Here is a 24,671-nt window from a genome sequence, read left to right on the forward strand (position 1 = left end):
TCGGAGGGGGGGTACTGTAACGATCCCGGCAGTCTGAGTCGGGTCCTGTCTGTGGACTAGTTTTTATGTTCGTTATCTCCAGTTTCCCGAGGGTTCTGGAACGCTCCGGGGAGCTCTCTTGATTTCCGCACCTGCATCCCATCAGCAATCTGCACACCTGGTCCTGATCATCACCCTTCTTAGGCTCTGGCCTAACATCCATTCCCTGCCGGATCGTTAGCCATGAACAGTAGGTTTACCAGAGTATCAGTCTTAGAGCCTAGCATTAGTTTTGTTGTTTTTGCACCTTGTTGGTTTGTTGCTTACTTACCCCCGTTTTGTTCCATCTGCAGTCACCCGTCCGGAACCTTCATCCAACCTCTGCCTGGTGGTCGGCGGCTGCCGACCCAGGATGGGATCAACCACTGCACCCCCAACAACTAATCAACGCCGCCCGCTCTGTTCCCTGGATTATTCAGCATCACTCTTGAATTTGTAAATAAACACTCACCTTCGTTTCAACTTACCTTGTCCTGGTCTGCTTCTGGGTTCTGGCTTAGCAACTCGTGACACCATTACTGCTGGCATATATGAACTCCATTACTACTGGCGTATAAGAACTCCATTACTGCTGGCATCTAAGAACTCCAATACTGCTGGCATATAAGAACTCCATTACTACTGCCGTATAAGAACTCCATTATACTGGCATATAAGAACTCCATTACTGCTGGCATATAAGAACTCCATTACTACTGGCGTATAAGAACTCCATTACTACTGGCGTATAAGAACTCCATTATACTGGCATATAAGAACTCCATTACTGCTGGCATATAAGAACTCCATTACTGCTGGCATATAAGAACTCCATTACTACTGGCATATAAGAACTCCATTACTACTGGCATATAAGAACTCCATTACTGCTGGCGTATAAGAACTCCATTACTGCTGGCATATAAGAACTCCATTACTGCTGGCATATAAGAACTCCATTACTACTGGCATTTAAGAACTCCATTACTGCTGGCATATAAGAACTCCATTACTGCTGGCATATAAGAACTCCATTACTACTGGCATATAAGAACTCCATTACTACTGGCATATAAGAACTCCATTACTGCTGGCATATAAGAACTCCATTACTACTGGCGTATAAGAACTCCATTATACTGGCATATAAGAACTCCATTACTGCTGGCATATAAGAACTCCATTACTACTGGCGTATAAGAACTCCATTACTGCTGGCATCTAAGAACTCCAATACTGCTGGCATATAAGAACTCCATTACTGCTGGCATATAAGAACTCCATTACTACTGGCATATAAGAACTCCATTACTACTGGCATATAAGAACTCCATTACTACTGGCATATAAGAACTCCATTACTACTGGCATATAAGAACTCCATTACTGCTGGCATATAAGAACTCCATTACTGCTGGCGTATAAGAACTCCATTACTGCAGGCATATAAGAACTCCATTACTGCTGGCGTATAAGAACTCCATTATACTGGCATATAAGAACTCCATTACTGCTGTCATATAATAACTCCATTACTACTGGCATATAAGAACTCCATTACTGCTGGCATATAAGAACTCCATTACTGCTGGCATATAAGAACTCCATTACTGCTGGCGTATAAGAACTCCATTATACTGGCATATAAGAACTCCATTACTGCTGTCATATAAGAACTCCATTACTACTGGCATATAAGAACTCCATTACTGCTGGCATATAAGAACTCCATTACTACTGGCATTTTAGAACTCCATTACTGCTGGCATATACGAACTCCATTACTGCTGGCATATAAGAACTCCATTACTACTGGCATATAAGAACTCCATTACTACTGGCATATAAGAACTCCATTACTGCTGGCATATAAGAACTCCATTACTGCTGGCATATAAGAACTCCATTACTACTGGCGTATAAGAACTCCATTACTACTGGCGTATAAGAACTCCATTATACTGGCATATAAGAACTCCATTACTGCTGGCATATAAGAACTCCATTACTACTGGCATATAAGAACTCCATTACTACTGGCATATAAGAACTCCATTACTGCTGGCGTATAAGAACTCCATTACTGCTGGCATATAAGAACTCCATTACTGCTGGCATATAAGAACTCCATTACTACTGGCATTTAAGAACTCCATTACTGCTGGCATATAAGAACTCCATTACTGCTGGCATATAAGAACTCCATTACTACTGGCATATAAGAACTCCATTACTACTGGCATATAAGAACTCCATTACTGCTGGCATATAAGAACTCCATTACTACTGGCGTATAAGAACTCCATTATACTGGCATATAAGAACTCCATTACTGCTGGCATATAAGAACTCCATTACTACTGGCGTATAAGAACTCCATTACTGCTGGCATCTAAGAACTCCAATACTGCTGGCATATAAGAACTCCATTACTGCTGGCATATAAGAACTCCATTACTACTGGCATATAAGAACTCCATTACTACTGGCATATAAGAACTCCATTACTACTGGCATATAAGAACTCCATTACTACTGGCATATAAGAACTCCATTACTGCTGGCATATAAGAACTCCATTACTGCTGGCGTATAAGAACTCCATTACTGCTGGCATATAAGAACTCCATTACTGCTGGCGTATAAGAACTCCATTATACTGGCATATAAGAACTCCATTACTGCTGTCATATAATAACTCCATTACTACTGGCATATAAGAACTCCATTACTGCTGGCATATAAGAACTCCATTACTGCTGGCATATAAGAACTCCATTACTGCTGGCGTATAAGAACTCCATTATACTGGCATATAAGAACTCCATTACTGCTGTCATATAAGAACTCCATTACTACTGGCATATAAGAACTCCATTACTGCTGGCATATAAGAACTCCATTACTGCTGGCATATAAGAACTCCATTACTACTGGCATTTAAGAACTCCATTACTGCTGGCATATACGAACTCCATTACTGCTGGCATATAAGAACTCCATTACTACTGGCATATAAGAACTCCATTACTACTGGCATATAAGAACTCCATTACTGCTGGCATATAAGAACTCCATTACTACTGGCGTATAAGAACTCCATTACTGCTGGCATATAAGAACTCCATTACTGCTGGCATATAAGAACTCCATTACTGCTGGCATATAAGAACTCCATTACTACTGGCATATAAGAACTCCATTACTGCTGGCATATAAGAACTCCATTACTACTGGCATATAAGAACTCCATTACTGCTGGCATATAAGAACTCCATTACTGCTGGCATATAAGAACTCCATTACTGCTGGCATATAAGAACTCCATTACTACTGGCATATAAGAACTCCATTACTACTGGCATATAAGAACTCCATTACTGCTGGCATATAAGAACTCCATTACTGCTGGCGTATAAGAACTCCATTACTGCTGGCATATAAGAACTCCATTACTGCTGGCGTATAAGAACTCCATTATACTGGCATATAAGAACTCCATTACTGCTGGCATATAAGAACTCCATTACTACTGGCATATAAGAACTCCATTACTGCTGGCATATAAGAACTCCATTACTGCTGGCATATAAGAACTCCATTACTACTGGCGTATAAGAACTCCATTATACTGGCATATAAGAACTCCATTACTGCTGGCATATAAGAACTCCATTACTACTGGCGTATAAGAACTCCATTACTGCTGGCATCTAAGAACTCCAATACTGCTGGCATATAAGAACTCCATTACTGCTGGCATATAAGAACTCCATTACTACTGGCATATAAGAACTCCATTACTACTGGCATATAAGAACTCCATTACTACTGGCATATAAGAACTCCATTACTACTGGCATATAAGAACTCCATTACTGCTGGCATATAAGAACTCCATTACTGCTGGCGTATAAGAACTCCATTACTGCTGGCATATAAGAACTCCATTACTGCTGGCGTATAAGAACTCCATTATACTGGCATATAAGAACTCCATTACTGCTGTCATATAAGAACTCCATTACTACTGGCATATAAGAACTCCATTACTGCTGGCATATAAGAACTCCATTACTGCTGGCATATAAGAACTCCATTACTACTGGCATATAAGAACTCCATTACTGCTGGCATATAAGAACTCCATTACTGCTGGCATATAAGAACTCCATTACTGCTGGCATATAAGAACTCCATTACTACTGGCATATAAGAACTCCATTACTACTGGCATATAAGAACTCCATTACTACTGGCATATAAGAACTCCATTACTACTGGCATATAAGAACTCCATTACTACTGGCATATAAGAACTCCATTACTACTGGCATATAAGAACTCCATTACTGCTGGCATATAAGAACTCCATTACTGCTGGCGTATAAGAACTCCATTACTGCTGGCATATAAGAACTCCATTACTGCTGGCGTATAAGAACTCCATTATACTGGCATATAAGAACTCCATTACTGCTGTCATATAATAACTCCATTACTACTGGCATATAAGAACTCCATTACTGCTGGCATATAAGAACTCCATTACTGCTGGCATATAAGAACTCCATTACTGCTGGCGTATAAGAACTCCATTATACTGGCATATAAGAACTCCATTACTGCTGTCATATAAGAACTCCATTACTACTGGCATATAAGAACTCCATTACTGCTGGCATATAAGAACTCCATTACTGCTGGCATATAAGAACTCCATTACTACTGGCATTTAAGAACTCCATTACTGCTGGCATATACGAACTCCATTACTGCTGGCATATAAGAACTCCATTACTACTGGCATATAAGAACTCCATTACTACTGGCATATAAGAACTCCATTACTGCTGGCATATAAGAACTCCATTACTACTGGCGTATAAGAACTCCATTATACTGGCATATAAGAACTCCATTACTGCTGGCATATAAGAACTCCATTACTACTGGCGTATAAGAACTCCATTACTGCTGGCATCTAAGAACTCCAATACTGCTGGCATATAAGAACTCCATTACTACTGCCGTATAAGAACTCCATTATACTGGCATATAAGAACTCCATTACTGCTGGCATATAAGAACTCCATTACTGCTGGCATATAAGAACTCCATTACTGCTGGCATATAAGAACTCCATTACTACTGGCATTTAAGAACTCCATTACTGCTGGCATATAAGAACTCCATTACTGCTGGCATATAAGAACTCCATTACTACTGGCATATAAGAACTCCATTACTACTGGCATATAAGAACTCCATTACTGCTGGCATATAAGAACTCCATTACTACTGGCGTATAAGAACTCCATTATACTGGCATATAAGAACTCCATTACTGCTGGCATATAAGAACTCCATTACTACTGGCGTATAAGAACTCCATTACTGCTGGCATCTAAGAACTCCAATACTGCTGGCATATAAGAACTCCATTACTGCTGGCATATAAGAACTCCATTACTACTGGCATATAAGAACTCCATTACTACTGGCATATAAGAACTCCATTACTACTGGCATATAAGAACTCCATTACTACTGGCATATAAGAACTCCATTACTGCTGGCATATAAGAACTCCATTACTGCTGGCGTATAAGAACTCCATTACTGCTGGCATATAAGAACTCCATTACTGCTGGCGTATAAGAACTCCATTATACTGGCATATAAGAACTCCATTACTGCTGTCATATAATAACTCCATTACTACTGGCATATAAGAACTCCATTACTGCTGGCATATAAGAACTCCATTACTGCTGGCATATAAGAACTCCATTACTGCTGGCGTATAAGAACTCCATTATACTGGCATATAAGAACTCCATTACTGCTGTCATATAAGAACTCCATTACTACTGGCATATAAGAACTCCATTACTGCTGGCATATAAGAACTCCATTACTGCTGGCATATAAGAACTCCATTACTACTGGCATTTAAGAACTCCATTACTGCTGGCATATACGAACTCCATTACTGCTGGCATATAAGAACTCCATTACTACTGGCATATAAGAACTCCATTACTACTGGCATATAAGAACTCCATTACTGCTGGCATATAAGAACTCCATTACTGCTGGCATATAAGAACTCCATTACTACTGGCGTATAAGAACTCCATTACTACTGGCGTATAAGAACTCCATTATACTGGCATATAAGAACTCCATTACTGCTGGCATATAAGAACTCCATTACTACTGGCATATAAGAACTCCATTACTACTGGCATATAAGAACTCCATTACTGCTGGCGTATAAGAACTCCATTACTGCTGGCATATAAGAACTCCATTACTGCTGGCATATAAGAACTCCATTACTACTGGCATTTAAGAACTCCATTACTGCTGGCATATAAGAACTCCATTACTGCTGGCATATAAGAACTCCATTACTACTGGCATATAAGAACTCCATTACTACTGGCATATAAGAACTCCATTACTGCTGGCATATAAGAACTCCATTACTACTGGCGTATAAGAACTCCATTATACTGGCATATAAGAACTCCATTACTGCTGGCATATAAGAACTCCATTACTACTGGCGTATAAGAACTCCATTACTGCTGGCATCTAAGAACTCCAATACTGCTGGCATATAAGAACTCCATTACTGCTGGCATATAAGAACTCCATTACTACTGGCATATAAGAACTCCATTACTACTGGCATATAAGAACTCCATTACTACTGGCATATAAGAACTCCATTACTACTGGCATATAAGAACTCCATTACTGCTGGCATATAAGAACTCCATTACTGCTGGCGTATAAGAACTCCATTACTGCTGGCATATAAGAACTCCATTACTGCTGGCGTATAAGAACTCCATTATACTGGCATATAAGAACTCCATTACTGCTGTCATATAATAACTCCATTACTACTGGCATATAAGAACTCCATTACTGCTGGCATATAAGAACTCCATTACTGCTGGCATATAAGAACTCCATTACTGCTGGCATATAAGAACTCCATTACTGCTGGCATATAAGAACTCCATTACTACTGGCATTTAAGAACTCCATTACTGCTGGCATATAAGAACTCCATTACTGCTGGCATATAAGAACTCCATTACTACTGGCATATAAGAACTCCATTACTACTGGCATATAAGAACTCCATTACTGCTGGCATATAAGAACTCCATTACTACTGGCGTATAAGAACTCCATTATACTGGCATATAAGAACTCCATTACTGCTGGCATATAAGAACTCCATTACTACTGGCGTATAAGAACTCCATTACTGCTGGCATCTAAGAACTCCAATACTGCTGGCATATAAGAACTCCATTACTGCTGGCATATAAGAACTCCATTACTACTGGCATATAAGAACTCCATTACTACTGGCATATAAGAACTCCATTACTACTGGCATATAAGAACTCCATTACTACTGGCATATAAGAACTCCATTACTGCTGGCATATAAGAACTCCATTACTGCTGGCGTATAAGAACTCCATTACTGCTGGCATATAAGAACTCCATTACTGCTGGCGTATAAGAACTCCATTATACTGGCATATAAGAACTCCATTACTGCTGTCATATAATAACTCCATTACTACTGGCATATAAGAACTCCATTACTGCTGGCATATAAGAACTCCATTACTGCTGGCATATAAGAACTCCATTACTGCTGGCGTATAAGAACTCCATTATACTGGCATATAAGAACTCCATTACTGCTGTCATATAAGAACTCCATTACTACTGGCATATAAGAACTCCATTACTGCTGGCATATAAGAACTCCATTACTGCTGGCATATAAGAACTCCATTACTACTGGCATTTAAGAACTCCATTACTGCTGGCATATACGAACTCCATTACTGCTGGCATATAAGAACTCCATTACTACTGGCATATAAGAACTCCATTACTACTGGCATATAAGAACTCCATTACTGCTGGCATATAAGAACTCCATTACTGCTGGCATATAAGAACTCCATTACTACTGGCGTATAAGAACTCCATTACTACTGGCGTATAAGAACTCCATTATACTGGCATATAAGAACTCCATTACTGCTGGCATATAAGAACTCCATTACTACTGGCATATAAGAACTCCATTACTACTGGCATATAAGAACTCCATTACTGCTGGCGTATAAGAACTCCATTACTGCTGGCATATAAGAACTCCATTACTGCTGGCATATAAGAACTCCATTACTACTGGCATTTAAGAACTCCATTACTGCTGGCATATAAGAACTCCATTACTGCTGGCATATAAGAACTCCATTACTACTGGCATATAAGAACTCCATTACTACTGGCATATAAGAACTCCATTACTGCTGGCATATAAGAACTCCATTACTACTGGCGTATAAGAACTCCATTATACTGGCATATAAGAACTCCATTACTGCTGGCATATAAGAACTCCATTACTACTGGCGTATAAGAACTCCATTACTGCTGGCATCTAAGAACTCCAATACTGCTGGCATATAAGAACTCCATTACTGCTGGCATATAAGAACTCCATTACTACTGGCATATAAGAACTCCATTACTACTGGCATATAAGAACTCCATTACTACTGGCATATAAGAACTCCATTACTACTGGCATATAAGAACTCCATTACTGCTGGCATATAAGAACTCCATTACTGCTGGCGTATAAGAACTCCATTACTGCTGGCATATAAGAACTCCATTACTGCTGGCGTATAAGAACTCCATTATACTGGCATATAAGAACTCCATTACTGCTGTCATATAATAACTCCATTACTACTGGCATATAAGAACTCCATTACTGCTGGCATATAAGAACTCCATTACTGCTGGCATATAAGAACTCCATTACTACTGGCATTTAAGAACTCCATTACTGCTGGCATATACGAACTCCATTACTGCTGGCATATAAGAACTCCATTACTACTGGCATATAAGAACTCCATTACTACTGGCATATAAGAACTCCATTACTGCTGGCATATAAGAACTCCATTACTGCTGGCATATAAGAACTCCATTACTACTGGCGTATAAGAACTCCATTACTACTGGCGTATAAGAACTCCATTATACTGGCATATAAGAACTCCATTACTGCTGGCATATAAGAACTCCATTACTACTGGCATATAAGAACTCCATTACTACTGGCATATAAGAACTCCATTACTGCTGGCGTATAAGAACTCCATTACTGCTGGCATATAAGAACTCCATTACTGCTGGCATATAAGAACTCCATTACTACTGGCATTTAAGAACTCCATTACTGCTGGCATATAAGAACTCCATTACTGCTGGCATATAAGAACTCCATTACTACTGGCATATAAGAACTCCATTACTACTGGCATATAAGAACTCCATTACTGCTGGCATATAAGAACTCCATTACTACTGGCGTATAAGAACTCCATTATACTGGCATATAAGAACTCCATTACTGCTGGCATATAAGAACTCCATTACTACTGGCGTATAAGAACTCCATTACTGCTGGCATCTAAGAACTCCAATACTGCTGGCATATAAGAACTCCATTACTGCTGGCATATAAGAACTCCATTACTACTGGCATATAAGAACTCCATTACTACTGGCATATAAGAACTCCATTACTACTGGCATATAAGAACTCCATTACTACTGGCATATAAGAACTCCATTACTGCTGGCATATAAGAACTCCATTACTGCTGGCGTATAAGAACTCCATTACTGCTGGCATATAAGAACTCCATTACTGCTGGCGTATAAGAACTCCATTATACTGGCATATAAGAACTCCATTACTGCTGTCATATAATAACTCCATTACTACTGGCATATAAGAACTCCATTACTGCTGGCATATAAGAACTCCATTACTGCTGGCATATAAGAACTCCATTACTGCTGGCGTATAAGAACTCCATTATACTGGCATATAAGAACTCCATTACTGCTGTCATATAAGAACTCCATTACTACTGGCATATAAGAACTCCATTACTGCTGGCATATAAGAACTCCATTACTGCTGGCATATAAGAACTCCATTACTACTGGCATTTAAGAACTCCATTACTGCTGGCATATACGAACTCCATTACTGCTGGCATATAAGAACTCCATTACTACTGGCATATAAGAACTCCATTACTACTGGCATATAAGAACTCCATTACTGCTGGCATATAAGAACTCCATTACTACTGGCGTATAAGAACTCCATTATACTGGCATATAAGAACTCCATTACTGCTGGCATATAAGAACTCCATTACTACTGGCGTATAAGAACTCCATTACTGCTGGCATCTAAGAACTCCAATACTGCTGGCATATAAGAACTCCATTACTACTGCCGTATAAGAACTCCATTATACTGGCATATAAGAACTCCATTACTGCTGGCATATAAGAACTCCATTACTACTGGCGTATAAGAACTCCATTACTACTGGCGTATAAGAACTCCATTATACTGGCATATAAGAACTCCATTACTGCTGGCATATAAGAACTCCATTACTGCTGGCATATAAGAACTCCATTACTACTGGCATATAAGAACTCCATTACTACTGGCATATAAGAACTCCATTACTGCTGGCGTATAAGAACTCCATTACTACTGGCATATAAGAACTCCATTATACTGGCATATAAGAACTCCATTACTGCTGGCATATAAGAACTCCATTACTGCTGGCATATAAGAACTCCATTACTGCTGGCATATAAGAACTCCATTACTACTGGCATATAAGAACTCCATTACTGCTGGCATATAAGAACTCCATTACTACTGGCATATAAGAACTCCATTACTGCTGGCATATAAGAACTCCATTACTACTGGCGTATAAGAACTCCATTATACTGGCATATAAGAACTCCATTACTGCTGGCATATAAGAACTCCATTACTACTGGCGTATAAGAACTCCATTACTGCTGGCATCTAAGAACTCCAATACTGCTGGCATATAAGAACTCCATTACTACTGCCGTATAAGAACTCCATTATACTGGCATATAAGAACTCCATTACTGCTGGCATATAAGAACTCCATTACTACTGGCGTATAAGAACTCCATTACTACTGGCGTATAAGAACTCCATTATACTGGCATATAAGAACTCCATTACTGCTGGCATATAAGAACTCCATTACTGCTGGCATATAAGAACTCCATTACTACTGGCATATAAGAACTCCATTACTACTGGCATATAAGAACTCCATTACTGCTGGCGTATAAGAACTCCATTACTACTGGCATATAAGAACTCCATTATACTGGCATATAAGAACTCCATTACTGCTGGCATATAAGAACTCCATTACTGCTGGCATATAAGAACTCCATTACTGCTGGCATATAAGAACTCCATTATACTGGCGTATAAGAACTCCATTACTGCTGGCATATAAGAACTCCATTACTACTGGCATATAAGAACTCCATTACTGCTGGCGTATAAGAACTCCATTACCACTGGCATATAAGAACTCCATTACTGCTGACGTATAAGAACTCCATTATACTGGCATATAAGAACTCCATTACTGCTGTCATATAAGAACTCCATTATACTGGCGTATAAGAACTCCATTACTGCTGGCATATAAGAACTCCATTACTACTGGCATATAAGAACTCCATTACTGCTGGCGTATAAGAACTCCATTACTGCTGGCATATAAGAACTCCATTACTGCTGGCATATAAGAACTCCATTACTACTGGCATATAAGAACTCCATTACTACTGGCATATAAGAACTCCATTACTGCTGGCATATAAGAACTCCATTACTACTGGCATGTAAGAACTCCATTACTGCTGGCATATAAGAACTCCATCACTACTGGCATATAAGAACTCCATTACTACTGGCATATAAGAACTCTATATAATCTTGTAGGATGCACTACATGCCTTGCAAAAGTATTCATCCCCCATGGCGTTTTTACTATTTTATTGCATTGCGACCTGTAATTTAAATGGTTTTTATTTGGATTTCATGTAATGGACAAACACAAAATAGTCCAAATTGGTGAAGTGAAATTAAATTAAAAAATTACGGAAAAGTGGTGTGCATATGTATTCACACCCTTTGCTATGAAGCCCCTAAATAAGATCTGGTGCAACCAATTACCTTCAGAAGTCACATAATTAGTTAAATAAAGTCCACCTGTGTGCAATCTAAGTGTCACATAATCTGTCACATGATCTCAGTATAAATACACCTGTTCTGAAAGGCCCCAGAGTCTGCAACACCACTAAGCAAGGGGCAACTTGAAAAATATGAAAACATGAGAGATGAAAAAGAGCCATTGGCCTCTCCCCAAACACAGCAATACTTATCCATGTGATTCCTGTCATCAGTAACAAATTAGTATACAGGAATAGAGGAGGTAATCGATAGACACATTTTCCAACAATCAATAGAACACTGTGCTAAAATATTGTAATTACAAGCACATTAGAAAATATTAAGCACTTCCAAAATGACTAATGATTATTTGCATTTACTTGTAAGCAATAACTCATAAAACATACTATAAGAAAAACCCGGCACCAACACACACATGCAGATTTGTCAGTATGCTAGGCCAAACAAGTTCAGCGTACAGTGTAGCCATTTCTGGTGGCAACGTGACTATGTGATTGCATCTGTAAAGTAAAGGCTTACCTCAGATTGTATACATCGAAAGTAGGACTCAACTTTTGTCCTCTTATTGCTTCACATCAGGTGATTCACATTTTTCGGTCAGTGAGTGACAAGCACCACCAGACAGAATATGACCATTGATGAACTGAAACACCGACCAGACCAACACAGACAGAGAGAGGCGCAGCAGTTATTAGCAGACTCACCATATTGTCGGAGGCTCAGACCCTTCCACTTCCAAGTAGTCATATTTTTCCTCCGTCTGGAAGTCTGTAAAAATGATGGAGATGGTGTCTCCAGGATCAGCAAGTATGGTCCACGTACAGTCCGCACTATTGTAATATTCACTCGGGAAATTGGGACTTGAAATGATGCCACTTGAACCCCTCAGAGTATCACCACATGTGTCCTCAGCTGTCAATCAAACGGAAAGACTTCTGTTAGGAATCGGGCTTAACTCCACATGTAAGTAGTATACAGCAGAAAATAACAGCTGAACCTTTTTTTGTTTGGTTTTTTGTAGTTTTTTGACTGAGGCAACGTCATATGTATGTTTCTTTGTATATATTTAAAAAATATATACAACCATTTTACCACATACAGTATGGATTTTTTATCCAGCCAATTTCAAAATTATGAATTCAATTAATTACATTGTGGCAGCTTTTGTATGCCACATATAATATCTTACAGTATTTAGTGGTCTCTCTCTCTCACCTTTGTCATGACTATTAATTGGCTCCATCTATACATGGGTTCTTGGAATCAAAAGGTCCCAGCTGTATTTCCCAGCAGGCTCTGCCCTTGTCTTATTTCTCCTTTTTAATCAAGGACTTACAATTTAATTTGAATGAAGTTTAGATTTAGATTAAACCGGATTCAGATTAGTTTTTTTTTTATTGTTGTTTTGGAAATGTTTGGATACATATGTACAGATAAAGACACATGGACTGGTCTGTGCAGACATTATAAATTATATACATATAATTTATACAGAAAGGCAAACATATAACACAACGTATAGATCCACGTATACATGCATGCACATGGTGCGTGACCGTGTGCATGGATATACAGTGAATAAGGTGCAAAGTGATGCTCATTGGAGGATCACTTTTATCCAGAACTAAAACAGAATTTTGAGGGAACAGGGACACAGACATAGACTCACTGAGGAACAGACATTGGCATGTGAGGTGCAATGACTTACATGCCAATGTTTTATTCAAACAATCTACAGCAGGGATAAACGTAGAAACATTATTTCATCCACACACATGCTCGTACATGCACATATTCACAACCACAAAAGGCACAGAAACAGTCACATGCACATATGCACACCAAAAAACACACACACACTCAAACACACACAAATACACACACACACTCAAACACACACAAATACACACCCAAGTACTCAAACACACACACACACACCCACGCACTCAAACCCACACACACACACCCACGCACACAAACACACACACACACAAATACACACCCACGTACTCAAACACAAACACACACACCCACGCACTCAAACCCACACACACACGCACACAAAACACACACACACACACACACACACACACACACACACACACACACACCAACGTACTCAAACACATACACATACACAAACACACACACATACACACCCACATACACAAACACACACATATACACACCCACGCACACATACACACACACGCACACAAACACATACACACCCACACACACGCACACACACACATACACACCCACGCACACAAACACAGACTCAGTGATCGGCCATTCTGTATCAACTCTCCTGTCTTCACTTTATCATCCTGGCATGCAAAGATTCACTGGGGCCGAGGAACCCTGCCATCCAGGACCTCTATACCAGGCAGTGACAAAGACTCCAGCAACCCAAATCATAGACTGTTCTCTCTGCTACCACACGGCAAACGGTACCAATGCAAGTCTGGAACCAACAGGACCATGAACAGATTCTTCCCCCAAACCATAGGACTTCTAAACAAGACTGATAAATAGCTAATCAAACAGCTACATGGACTACCTGCATTGACCAATTTTTGCACTAACTCTATTGCACTGACTCTGTGCACACACACTTGACTCTACCCACACACTCACACATACAGTGGGGAATTTTTTATTTATTTAGTCAGCCACTAATTGTGCATGTTCTCCAACTTAATAAGATGAGAGAGGCCTGTAATTTTCATCATAGGTACACGTCAACTATGACAGACAAATTGAGGAAAAAAAATCCAGAAAATTACATTGTAGGATTTTTTATGAATTTATTTGCAAATTATGGTGGAAAATAAGTATTTGGTCACCTACAAACAAGCAAGATTACTGGCTCTCACAGACCTGTAACCTCTTCTTTAAGAGGCTCCTCTGTCCTCCACTTGTATTAATGGCACAAGTTTGAACTTGTTATCAGTATAAAAGACACCTGTCCACAACCTCAAACAGTCACACTCCAAACTCCACTATGGCCAAGACCAAAGAGCTGTCAAAGGACACCAGAAACAAAATTGTAGACCTGCACCAGGCTGGGAAGACTGAATCTGCAATAGGTAAGCAGCTTGGTTTGAAGAAATCAACTGTGGGAGCAATTATTAGGAAATGGAAGACATACAAGACCACTGATAATCTCCCTCGATCTGGGGCTCCACGCAAGATCTCACCCCGTGGGGTCAAAATGATCACAAGAACGATGAGCAAAAATCCCAGAACCACATGGGGGGACCTAGTGAATGACCTGCAGAGAGCTGGGACCAAAGTAACAAAGCATACCATCAGTAACACAGTACGCTGCCAGGGACTCAAATCCTGCAGTGCCAGACGTGTCCCCCTGCTTAAGCCAGTACATGTCCAGGCCCGTCTGAAGTTTGCTAGAGTGCATTTGGATGATCCAGAAGAGGATTGGGAGAATGTCATATGGTCAGATGAAACCAAAATAGAACTTTTTGGTAAAAACTCAACTCGTCTTGTTTGGAGGACAAAGAATGCTGAGTTGCATCCAAAGAACACCATACCTACTGTGAATAATGGGGGTAGAAACATCATGCTTTGGGGCTGTTTTTCTGCAAAGGGACCAGGACGACTGATCCGTGTAAAGGAAAGAATGAATGGGGCCATGTATCGTGAGATTTTGAGTGAAAACCTCCTTCCATCAGCAAAGGCATTGAAGATGAAACGTGGCTGGGTCTTTCAGCATGACAATGATCCCAAACACACCACCCGGGCAACGAAGGAGTGGCTTCGTAAGAAGCATTTCAAGGTCCTGGAGTGGCCTAGCCAGTCTCCAGATTTCAACCCCATAGAAAATCTTTGGAGGGAGTTGAAAGTCCGTGTTGCCCAGCGACAGCCCCAAAACATCACTGCTCTAGAGGAGATCTGCATGGAGGAATGGGCCAAAATACCAGCAACAGTGTGTGAAAACCTTGTGAAGACTTACAGAAAACGTTTGACCTGTGTCATTGCCAACAAAGGGTATATAACAAAGTATTGAGAAACTTTTGTTATTGACCAAATACTTATTTTCCACCATAATTTGCAAATAAATTCATAAAAAATCCTACAATGTGATTTTCTGGAGAAATAAAAAATCATTTTGTCTGTCATAGTTGACGTGTACCTATGATGAAAATTACAGGCCTCTCTCATCTTTTTAAGTGGGAGAACTTGCACAATTGGTGGCTGACTAAATACTTTTTTTCCCCACTGTACTTACACCGACACCCCAACACACACACACACACACACACACCAACACTACATACGCCCGCACACACATAACATGCGCAGACATATATATTGACACCACACACACACACACACACACACACACACACACACACACACACACACAAACACTTTCACACTTAGTCTATTATCCATCCTGTTGCCTAGTGACTTTACCCCTACCTACTGTATATGTACATAGCTACCTCAATTACCTCATACCTCTGCACATCGAACTCCCTGTATATAGCCATGTTATTATCTGGTACTCCCTGTATCTAGCCATGTTATTACCTGGTACTCCCTGTATATAGCCATGTTATTACCTGGTACTCCCTGTATATAGCCATGTTATTACCTGGTACTCCCTGTATCTAGCCATGTTATTACCTGGTACTCCCTGTATATAGCCATGTTATTAACTGGTACTCCCTGTATATAGCCATGTTATTACCTGGTACTCCCTGTATCTAGCCATGTTATTACCTGGTACTCCCTGTATCTAGCCATGTTATTACCTGGTACTCCCTGTATCTAGCCATGTTATTACCTGGTACTCCCTGTATCTAGCCATGTTATTACCTGGTACTCCCTGTATATAGCCATGTTATTACCTGGTACTCCCTGTATCTAGCCATGTTATTACCTGGTACTCCCTGTATATAGCCATGTTATTACCTGGTACTCCCTGTATATAGCCATGTTATTACCTGGTACTCCCTGTATATAGCCATGTTATTACCTGGTACTCCCTGTATCTAGCCATGTTATTACCTGGTACTCCCTGTATCTAGCCATGTTATTACCTGGTACTCCCTGTATATAGCCATGTTATTACCTGGTACTCCTGTATATAGCCATGTTATTACCTGGTACTCCCTGTATATAGCCATGTTATTACCTGGTACTCCCTGTATCTAGCCATGTTATTACCTGGTACTCCCTGTATATAGCCATGTTATTACCTGGTACTCCCTGTATATAGCCATGTTATTACCTGGTACTCCCTGTATACAGCCATGTTATTACCTGGTACTCCCTGTATACAGCCATGTTATTACCTGGTACTCCCTGTATATAGCCATGTTCTTTTTACTGGTAATTGTTATTCGTCAACCACTGTATAGTTATACTCTCTGGGCATTTCGCTTACTCACAGGATGGGGCTTGGGCGGGTCTCTCTCTCTCTCTCTCTCTCTCTCTCTCTCTCTCTCTCTCTCTCTCTCTCTCTCTCTCTCTCTCTCTCTCTCTCTCTCTCTCTCTCTCTCTCTCTCTCTCTCTCTCTCTCTCTCTATATATATATATATATTTGTCTTTAACTCTGTATTATTGGAAAATGACCTATAAGTTAGTCTACACCTAAATTTATGAAGCATGTGACGATTGATCCAGAGCTGATTACACAGTCTGATGACCGGGGAAAAGTCAAATTACATAAACTTTTAATAACAATCCCTTTATGAATACCATCAATAATACAAACACCAGATATAATGTCAATGAGCTTGTGACTGACAGACAGGCTCATCAGGCCTCACTTAGGGGAAAAGGACAGAAGCACAGAGAGGGAAAATATAAAGGTTGGGTTAATATAGGCTAAGTGACTTTCTCTATAATAATACACTCACTGACGTTATACTAATACTCACCGGCTTTCTCTATAATAATACACTCACTGACTTTCTCTATAATAATACACTCACTGACTTTCTCTATAATAATACACTCACTGACTTTCTCTATAATAATACACTTACTGACGTTATAATAATACTCACCGGCTATCTCTATAATAATACACTCACTGACTTTCTCTATAATAATACACTCACTGACTTTCTCTATAATAATATACTCACTGACTTTCTCTATAATAATACACTCACAGACTTCCTCTATAATAATACTCACTGACTTTCTCTATAATAATATACTCACTGACTTTCTCTATAATAATACTCACCGACTTTCTCTATAATAATACTCACTGATTTTCTCTGATCTTTAAGCAAAGTTTTATTGGAAAACCTTATTTTTTTAAAATAATAACATGTTTTCTTTGTTTATTTGCATTGTGATTTTTAGAAAACAACCAGATGTGTAAAGTAACTACAGTGCCTTTCAAAAGAATTCAACCCCCTTGGCGTTTTTCATATTTTGTTGCATTACAACCTGTAATTTAAATGGATTTTTATTTGGATTTCATGTAATGGACATACACAAAATAGTCCAAATTGGTGAAGTGAAATTCAAAAAATAACTTGTTTCAAAAAAAAAAAAAAAATACATAACAGAAAAGAGGTGCGTGCATATGTATTCACCCCCTTTGCTATCAAGACCCTAAATAAGATCTGGTGCAACCAATTACCTTCAGAAGTCACATAACTAGTTAAATAAAGTCCACCTGTGTGCATTCTAAGTGTCACATGATCTGTCACATGATCTCAGTATATACAGTGAGGGAAAAAAGTATTTGATCTCCTGCTGATTTTGTACGTTTGCCCACTGACAAAGACATGATCAGTCTATAATTTTAACAGTAGGTTTATTTGAACAGTGAGAGACAGAATAACAAAACAAAAATCCAGAAAAACACATGTCAAAAATGTTATGAATTGATTTGCATTTTAATGAGGGAAACAAGTATTTAACCCCTCTGCAAAACATGACTTAGTACTTGGTGACAAAACCCTTGTTGGCAATCACAGAGGTCAGACGTTTCTTGTAGTTGGCCACCAGGTTTGCACACATCTCAGGAGGGATTTTGTCTCACTCCTCTTTGCAGATCTTCTCAAAGTCATTAAGGTTTCGAGCCTGATGTTTGGCAACTCGAACCTTCAGCTCCCTCCACAGATTTTCTATGGGATTAAGGTCTGGAGACTGGTTAGGCCACTCCAGGATGTTAATGTGCTTCTTCTTGAGCGACTCCTTTGTTGCCTTGGCCGTGTGTTTTGGGTCATTGTCATGCTGGAATACTCATCGACGACCCATTTTCAATGCCCTAGTTGAGGGAAGGAGGTTCTCACCCAAGATTTGACGGTACATGGCCCCGTTTATCGTCCCTTTGATGCGATGAAGTTGTCCTGTCCCCTTAGCAGAAAAACACCCCCAAAGCATAATGTTTCCACCTCCATGTTTGACGGTGGGGATGGTGTTCTTGGGGTCATAGGCAGCATTCCTCCTCCTCCAAACACGGCGAGTTGAGTTGATGCCAAAGAGCTCGATTTTGGTCTCATCTGACCACAACACTTTCACCCAGTTCTCCTCTGAATCATTCAGATATTCATTGGCAAACTTCAGACAGGCCTGTATATGTGCTTTCTTGAGCAGGGGGACCTTGCGGGCGCTGCAGGATTTCAGTCCTTCACGGCGTAGTGTGTTACCAATTGTTTTCTTGGTGACTATGGTCCCAACTGCCTTGAGATCATTGACAAGATCCTCCCATGTAGTTCTGGGCTGATTCCTCACCGTTCTCATGATCATTGCAACTCCACGAGGTGAGATCTTGCATGGAGCCCCAGGCCGAGGGAGATTGACAGTTCTTTTGTGTTTCTTCCATTTGCGTAAAATCGCACCAACTGTTGTCACCTTCTCACCAAGCTGCTTGGCGATGGTCTTGTAGCCCATTCCAGCCTTGTGTAGGTCTACAATCTTGTCCCTGACATCCTTGGAGAGCTCTTTGGTCTTGGCCATGGTGGAGAGTTTGGAATCTGATTGATTGATTTCTTCTGCGGACAGGTGTCTTTTATACAGGTAACAAGCTGAGATTAGGAGCACTCCCTTTAAGAGTGTGCTCCTAATCTCAGCTCGTTTCCGGTATAAAAGACACCTGGGAGTCAGAAATCTTTCTGATTGAGAGGGGGTCAAATATTTATTTCCCTCATTCAAATGCAAATCAATTTATAACATTTTTGACATGCGTTTTTCTGGATATTGTTGTGTTATTCTGTCTCTCACTGTTCAAATAAACCTACCATTAAAATTATAGACTGATCATGTCTTTGTCAGTGGGCAAACATACAAAATCAGCAGGGGATCAAATACTTTTTTCCCTCACAGTATACACTTGTTCTGAAAGGCCCCTGTGTCTGAAACACCACTAAGCAAGGGGCACCACCAAGCAAGCGGCACCATGAAGACCAAGGAGCTCTCCTAACAGGTCAGGGACAAAGTTGTGGAGAAGTACAGATCAGGGTTGGGTTATAAAAAAATATCCGAAACTTTGAACATCTCACGGAGCACCATTAAATCCATTACTAAAAATTGACAGAATATGGCACAACAACAAACCTGCCAAGAGAGGGCCGCCCACCAAAACTAATGGACCAGGCAAGGAGGGCATTAATCAGAGAGGCAACAAAGAGACCAAAGATAACCCTGAAGGAGCTGCAAAGCTTCACAGCGGAGATTGGAGTATCTGTCCATAGGACCACTTACGTGTGGTCCTCTGTAGCTCAGCTGGTAGAGCACGGCGCTTGTAATGCCAAGGTAGTAGGTTCGATCCCCGGGACCACACGTACACAAAAAAATGTATGCACGCATGACTGTAAGTCGCTTTGGATAAGAGCGTCTGCTAAATGGCATATTATTATTATTATTAAGCCATACACTCCACAAAGCTGGGCTTTACGGAAGAGTGGCCAGAAAAAAGCCATTGCTTGAAGAAAAAAAAAAAGCAAACATGTTTGGTGTTTGCCAAAATGCATTTATTTTATTTTATTTTTTTCACCTTTATTTAACCAGGTAAGCCAGTTGAGAACAGGTTCTCATTTACAACTGCGACCTGGCCAAGATAAAGCAAAGTAGTGCAATAAAAACAACACAGAGTTACATATGGGGTAAAAAAAACATAAAGTCAGAAATACAACAGAAAATATATATACAGTGTGTGCAAATGTAGCAAGTTATGGAGGTAAGGCAATAAATAGGCATGAGGGAGACTCCCCAAACATATGCGAACCCATCGCTGATGACGTCCTGATCGTAGGCTGTGGTGACACAGACGAAGAAGCTGTACGCGACCACAATGTGAAGGTCCTGGCACTGAAGGAGCGCTGCCGATCAGTTAAGCTGCGCCTTGGCCTGAAGAAGCTGCAGTTCAAGGTGAAAGAGGTCCACTTCCATGGCCACATTCTCTCGGCCAAAGGCCTGAAGAAGCTGCAGTTCAAGGTGAAAGACGTCCACTTCCATGGACCCAGACAAAGTCAGAGCGATCCTCGACATGCCAAACCCGTCTGATGCAAAAGGAGTACAGCATCTCATCGGCTTTGCAAACTATCTTGCAAAGTTCATGCCACTCCTATCAGCAGTCTGTGAGCCTCTGTGCCGGTTTGCTGGACAAAGACACACCATGGAACTGACTACCCAAACACGAGGCCGCAGTGCAGGATATGAAATCTCTGGCTTAATCCATTCCAGTGTTGCGCTACTATGACGTCACGAAGCCTGTCACAATCCAGAGCGACTCCAACCGAAGTTGACTTGGATGCCAGCCCGTTGCATTTGCCTCGAGAGCGTTCACCCCCACCGAACAAAACTATGCACAAAATGAGAAAGAGAGCCTCAGCATCGTCTTCTCCTACCAGCGCTTCCATCACTACTTATATGGTCGAGAGCTGGTCACCGCTGAAAATGACCACAAACCACTCATTGCCATATTCAGTAAACCTCTCCTAAATGCGCCCAAGAGGCTTCAAAGCATGCTCTTGACTCTGCAAAACTACAGCCTGAAGGTCGTCTACAAGCCAGGACCAGAGATGTAAATCAGCGACACACTGAGCAGGGCAACAGCACAATGTACAGGCAGAGGCACTGCCTACCAGCGGCATGCCATCTGTTCGCTACAGCAGGAACAACAAGATGTTCAACAGATCAATCAGACAGACTACTTAAACGTCACAGATCACCGCCTAGCCCAGATCAGGCAACACACTAACAAGGATGAACACCTACAGTCACTGAAGTCCATGGTTCTCACAGGTTGGCGGTACCTGAAAGCGGAGACACCTTTCACAGTGAGAGAATACTGGACCTTTCGAGATGAGATCAGCGTGCAAAATGGCATCTTGTTCAGAGGTCAGAAGGTCATTATCCCCAAATCATTACGTCCAGAGATGCTTACTCGCATACACTGCAGTCACGTTGGAGGTGATGCATGCTACCACCAGGTACGTGAAACATTATACTGGCCAAACATGCAATCAGAAATGAAAGACTTTGTCAGCAGCTGTACCACATGCAATGAGTACGCTCATGAACAGCAAAAGGAAACCATGATGTCGCATGAACTGCCCACAAGGGCCTGGCAAATTGTCAGCATGGACTTATTCAGCCACAGATCACTACTCTGACTTTTGGGAAATTGAACTGCTCCCTGACTTGTCTGCAGAGACGGTCATAAAGCGCTGCAAGGCGCAGTTTGCAAGGCAAGGCAAGGCCAGCCTGACAAGGTCTTCACGGTCAATGGCCCACAATTCACTCGACAGTTCAAGCGTTTCTCCTCAGAATGGGAGTTTGACCAACGTGATCTCCTCTCCAAGACACCCAAAGGCAAATGGCAAGGCAGAGTCAGCTGTCAAGATTGCAAAAAACCTGTTAAGCAGGGCCTTGCGTGACAGCAACGACCCCTGGAAAGCCATCTTACGTTGGAGGAACACACCCACCGAAAACATGGACAGCAGCCCAGCACAGCGCCTTCTGTCCAGACGTCTGAAGACTACCATCCCTGTAGCTAACAAGCTACTTGAGCCCTGCATCATGGTTGGCGTCACGGACAACCTGTGCCACAGAAAGCAGCTCGCTAAGTGCTTCTATGACCGGACTGCTCGAGACCTACCAGAGCTGGAGGTGGGTGAAACGATAAGGATGAATCCGCTGACGGGAGACCACACAGGACTTTGGAGGCTGGGCACGTGTCTACAGAGAGCTGCACCATGTTCTTACCTGGTGGATGTTGGTGGCTCCCTCTATCGTCGCAATCGGGTGGATCTGCAGCATAGCAGACAACAAACCAGAATACGCCATACACTCACCTAGATGAGCTGGATCACAGCCCAGGCCTAAGGGCAAGGGGCGCAGAATTGAGACATGAGCCAACTGAAGGTGAGGCTTCTACCCCACCAAGCTCTCCAGCTCATGGTCTTAGTCCTACAGGATAGGCTTAGGGACTGTGTTAACTTGTCCTCTGTTTATATACAAAGAAAAATAAACAAAAAAGAGGAAGATGACAACTGAAGTAAAAATAAAATGTAATGCTTTTTCAATTGTTATGACTTGACTGTTAAGAACTTAATGTTGTGCCGTTATGTTTGCACTTTCTATTGAAAAGGATGATGTTACGGAGTCTAGTTGATAGGTAATCGACTAGCTGGGCTGTTCCCCGGACTCCGTGTGTACAATGCTTGAACAAGGCTATTGAACTTGACATTTGTGTTCGTCTTCATTCTTTTATCCAACGTATCATACTGAAACAGCATCCTTCTTAGGCAGTAATTGTTCTTGGATTTCTGGGATTGCATTGTCTTCGTCGCCGTTCATTTCCCCTCGCTAATGAACGAGGCTAATCGCAACATCACTTGCGAGAACTGCCAACAACAGGTGTTGGGAAGCATGGGATAGAACACGGCTCTGATTGAATGCTGTAGTCTTGGTTGAAATAAAACTGCATAGATGTAAGTGTTGAGCTCCCGGAGCGCAATGCGTTTTTCTATGTCGTTTCACTTTAATATATGCCGCACCGTTCCATAGACTATTGTTTAATGCAAGCAGAAACGTTGTGTAATCATAGAAAATGACCGGACATAGGCAAAATTGCTTCAGTATGAGATAGAAATGTCGGTGTCGGTAATTACCGGTTTATCATCCCAGCTCTACTTTGTGATGAACATTAATTAGCTGCAGATAAATAAACAGTGGGGTACTCAATGCTCATACTCGAATCACGGTTAATCACAAATTCAAATTAAGCAATAAGGCCTGAGCGGGTGTTGTGGCTAAGGGCTGTTCTTAGGCACAACGCAACGCGGAGTGCCTGGATACAGCCCTTAGCAGTAGTATATTGGCCATATACCACAAACCCCCGAGGTGCCTTATTGCTATTATAAACTGGTTACCAACGTAATTAGAGCAGTAAAAATGAATGTTTTGTCATACCAGTGGTATACGGACTGATATACCAGGGCTG

At 40.9% G+C, this 24,671-nt stretch overlaps 1 protein-coding gene across 1 annotated transcript in view; it reads right to left on the reverse strand.

The window, feature by feature from the left end:
- Positions 1–24,671, reverse strand: part of LOC121586782 (CUB and sushi domain-containing protein 3) — a 759,103-nt gene that overhangs the window by 450,071 nt on the left and 284,361 nt on the right. The window contains exon 5 of the mRNA XM_041903753.2: positions 12,931–13,138. Coding sequence (XP_041759687.2) covers positions 12,931–13,138 — 208 coding nt within the window. The remainder of the gene's footprint in view (positions 1–12,930; positions 13,139–24,671) is intronic.

This window comes from Coregonus clupeaformis, chromosome 17 (genome assembly GCF_020615455.1).
Source record: "Coregonus clupeaformis isolate EN_2021a chromosome 17, ASM2061545v1, whole genome shotgun sequence".
Lineage (NCBI taxonomy): Eukaryota > Metazoa > Chordata > Actinopteri > Salmoniformes > Salmonidae > Coregonus > Coregonus clupeaformis.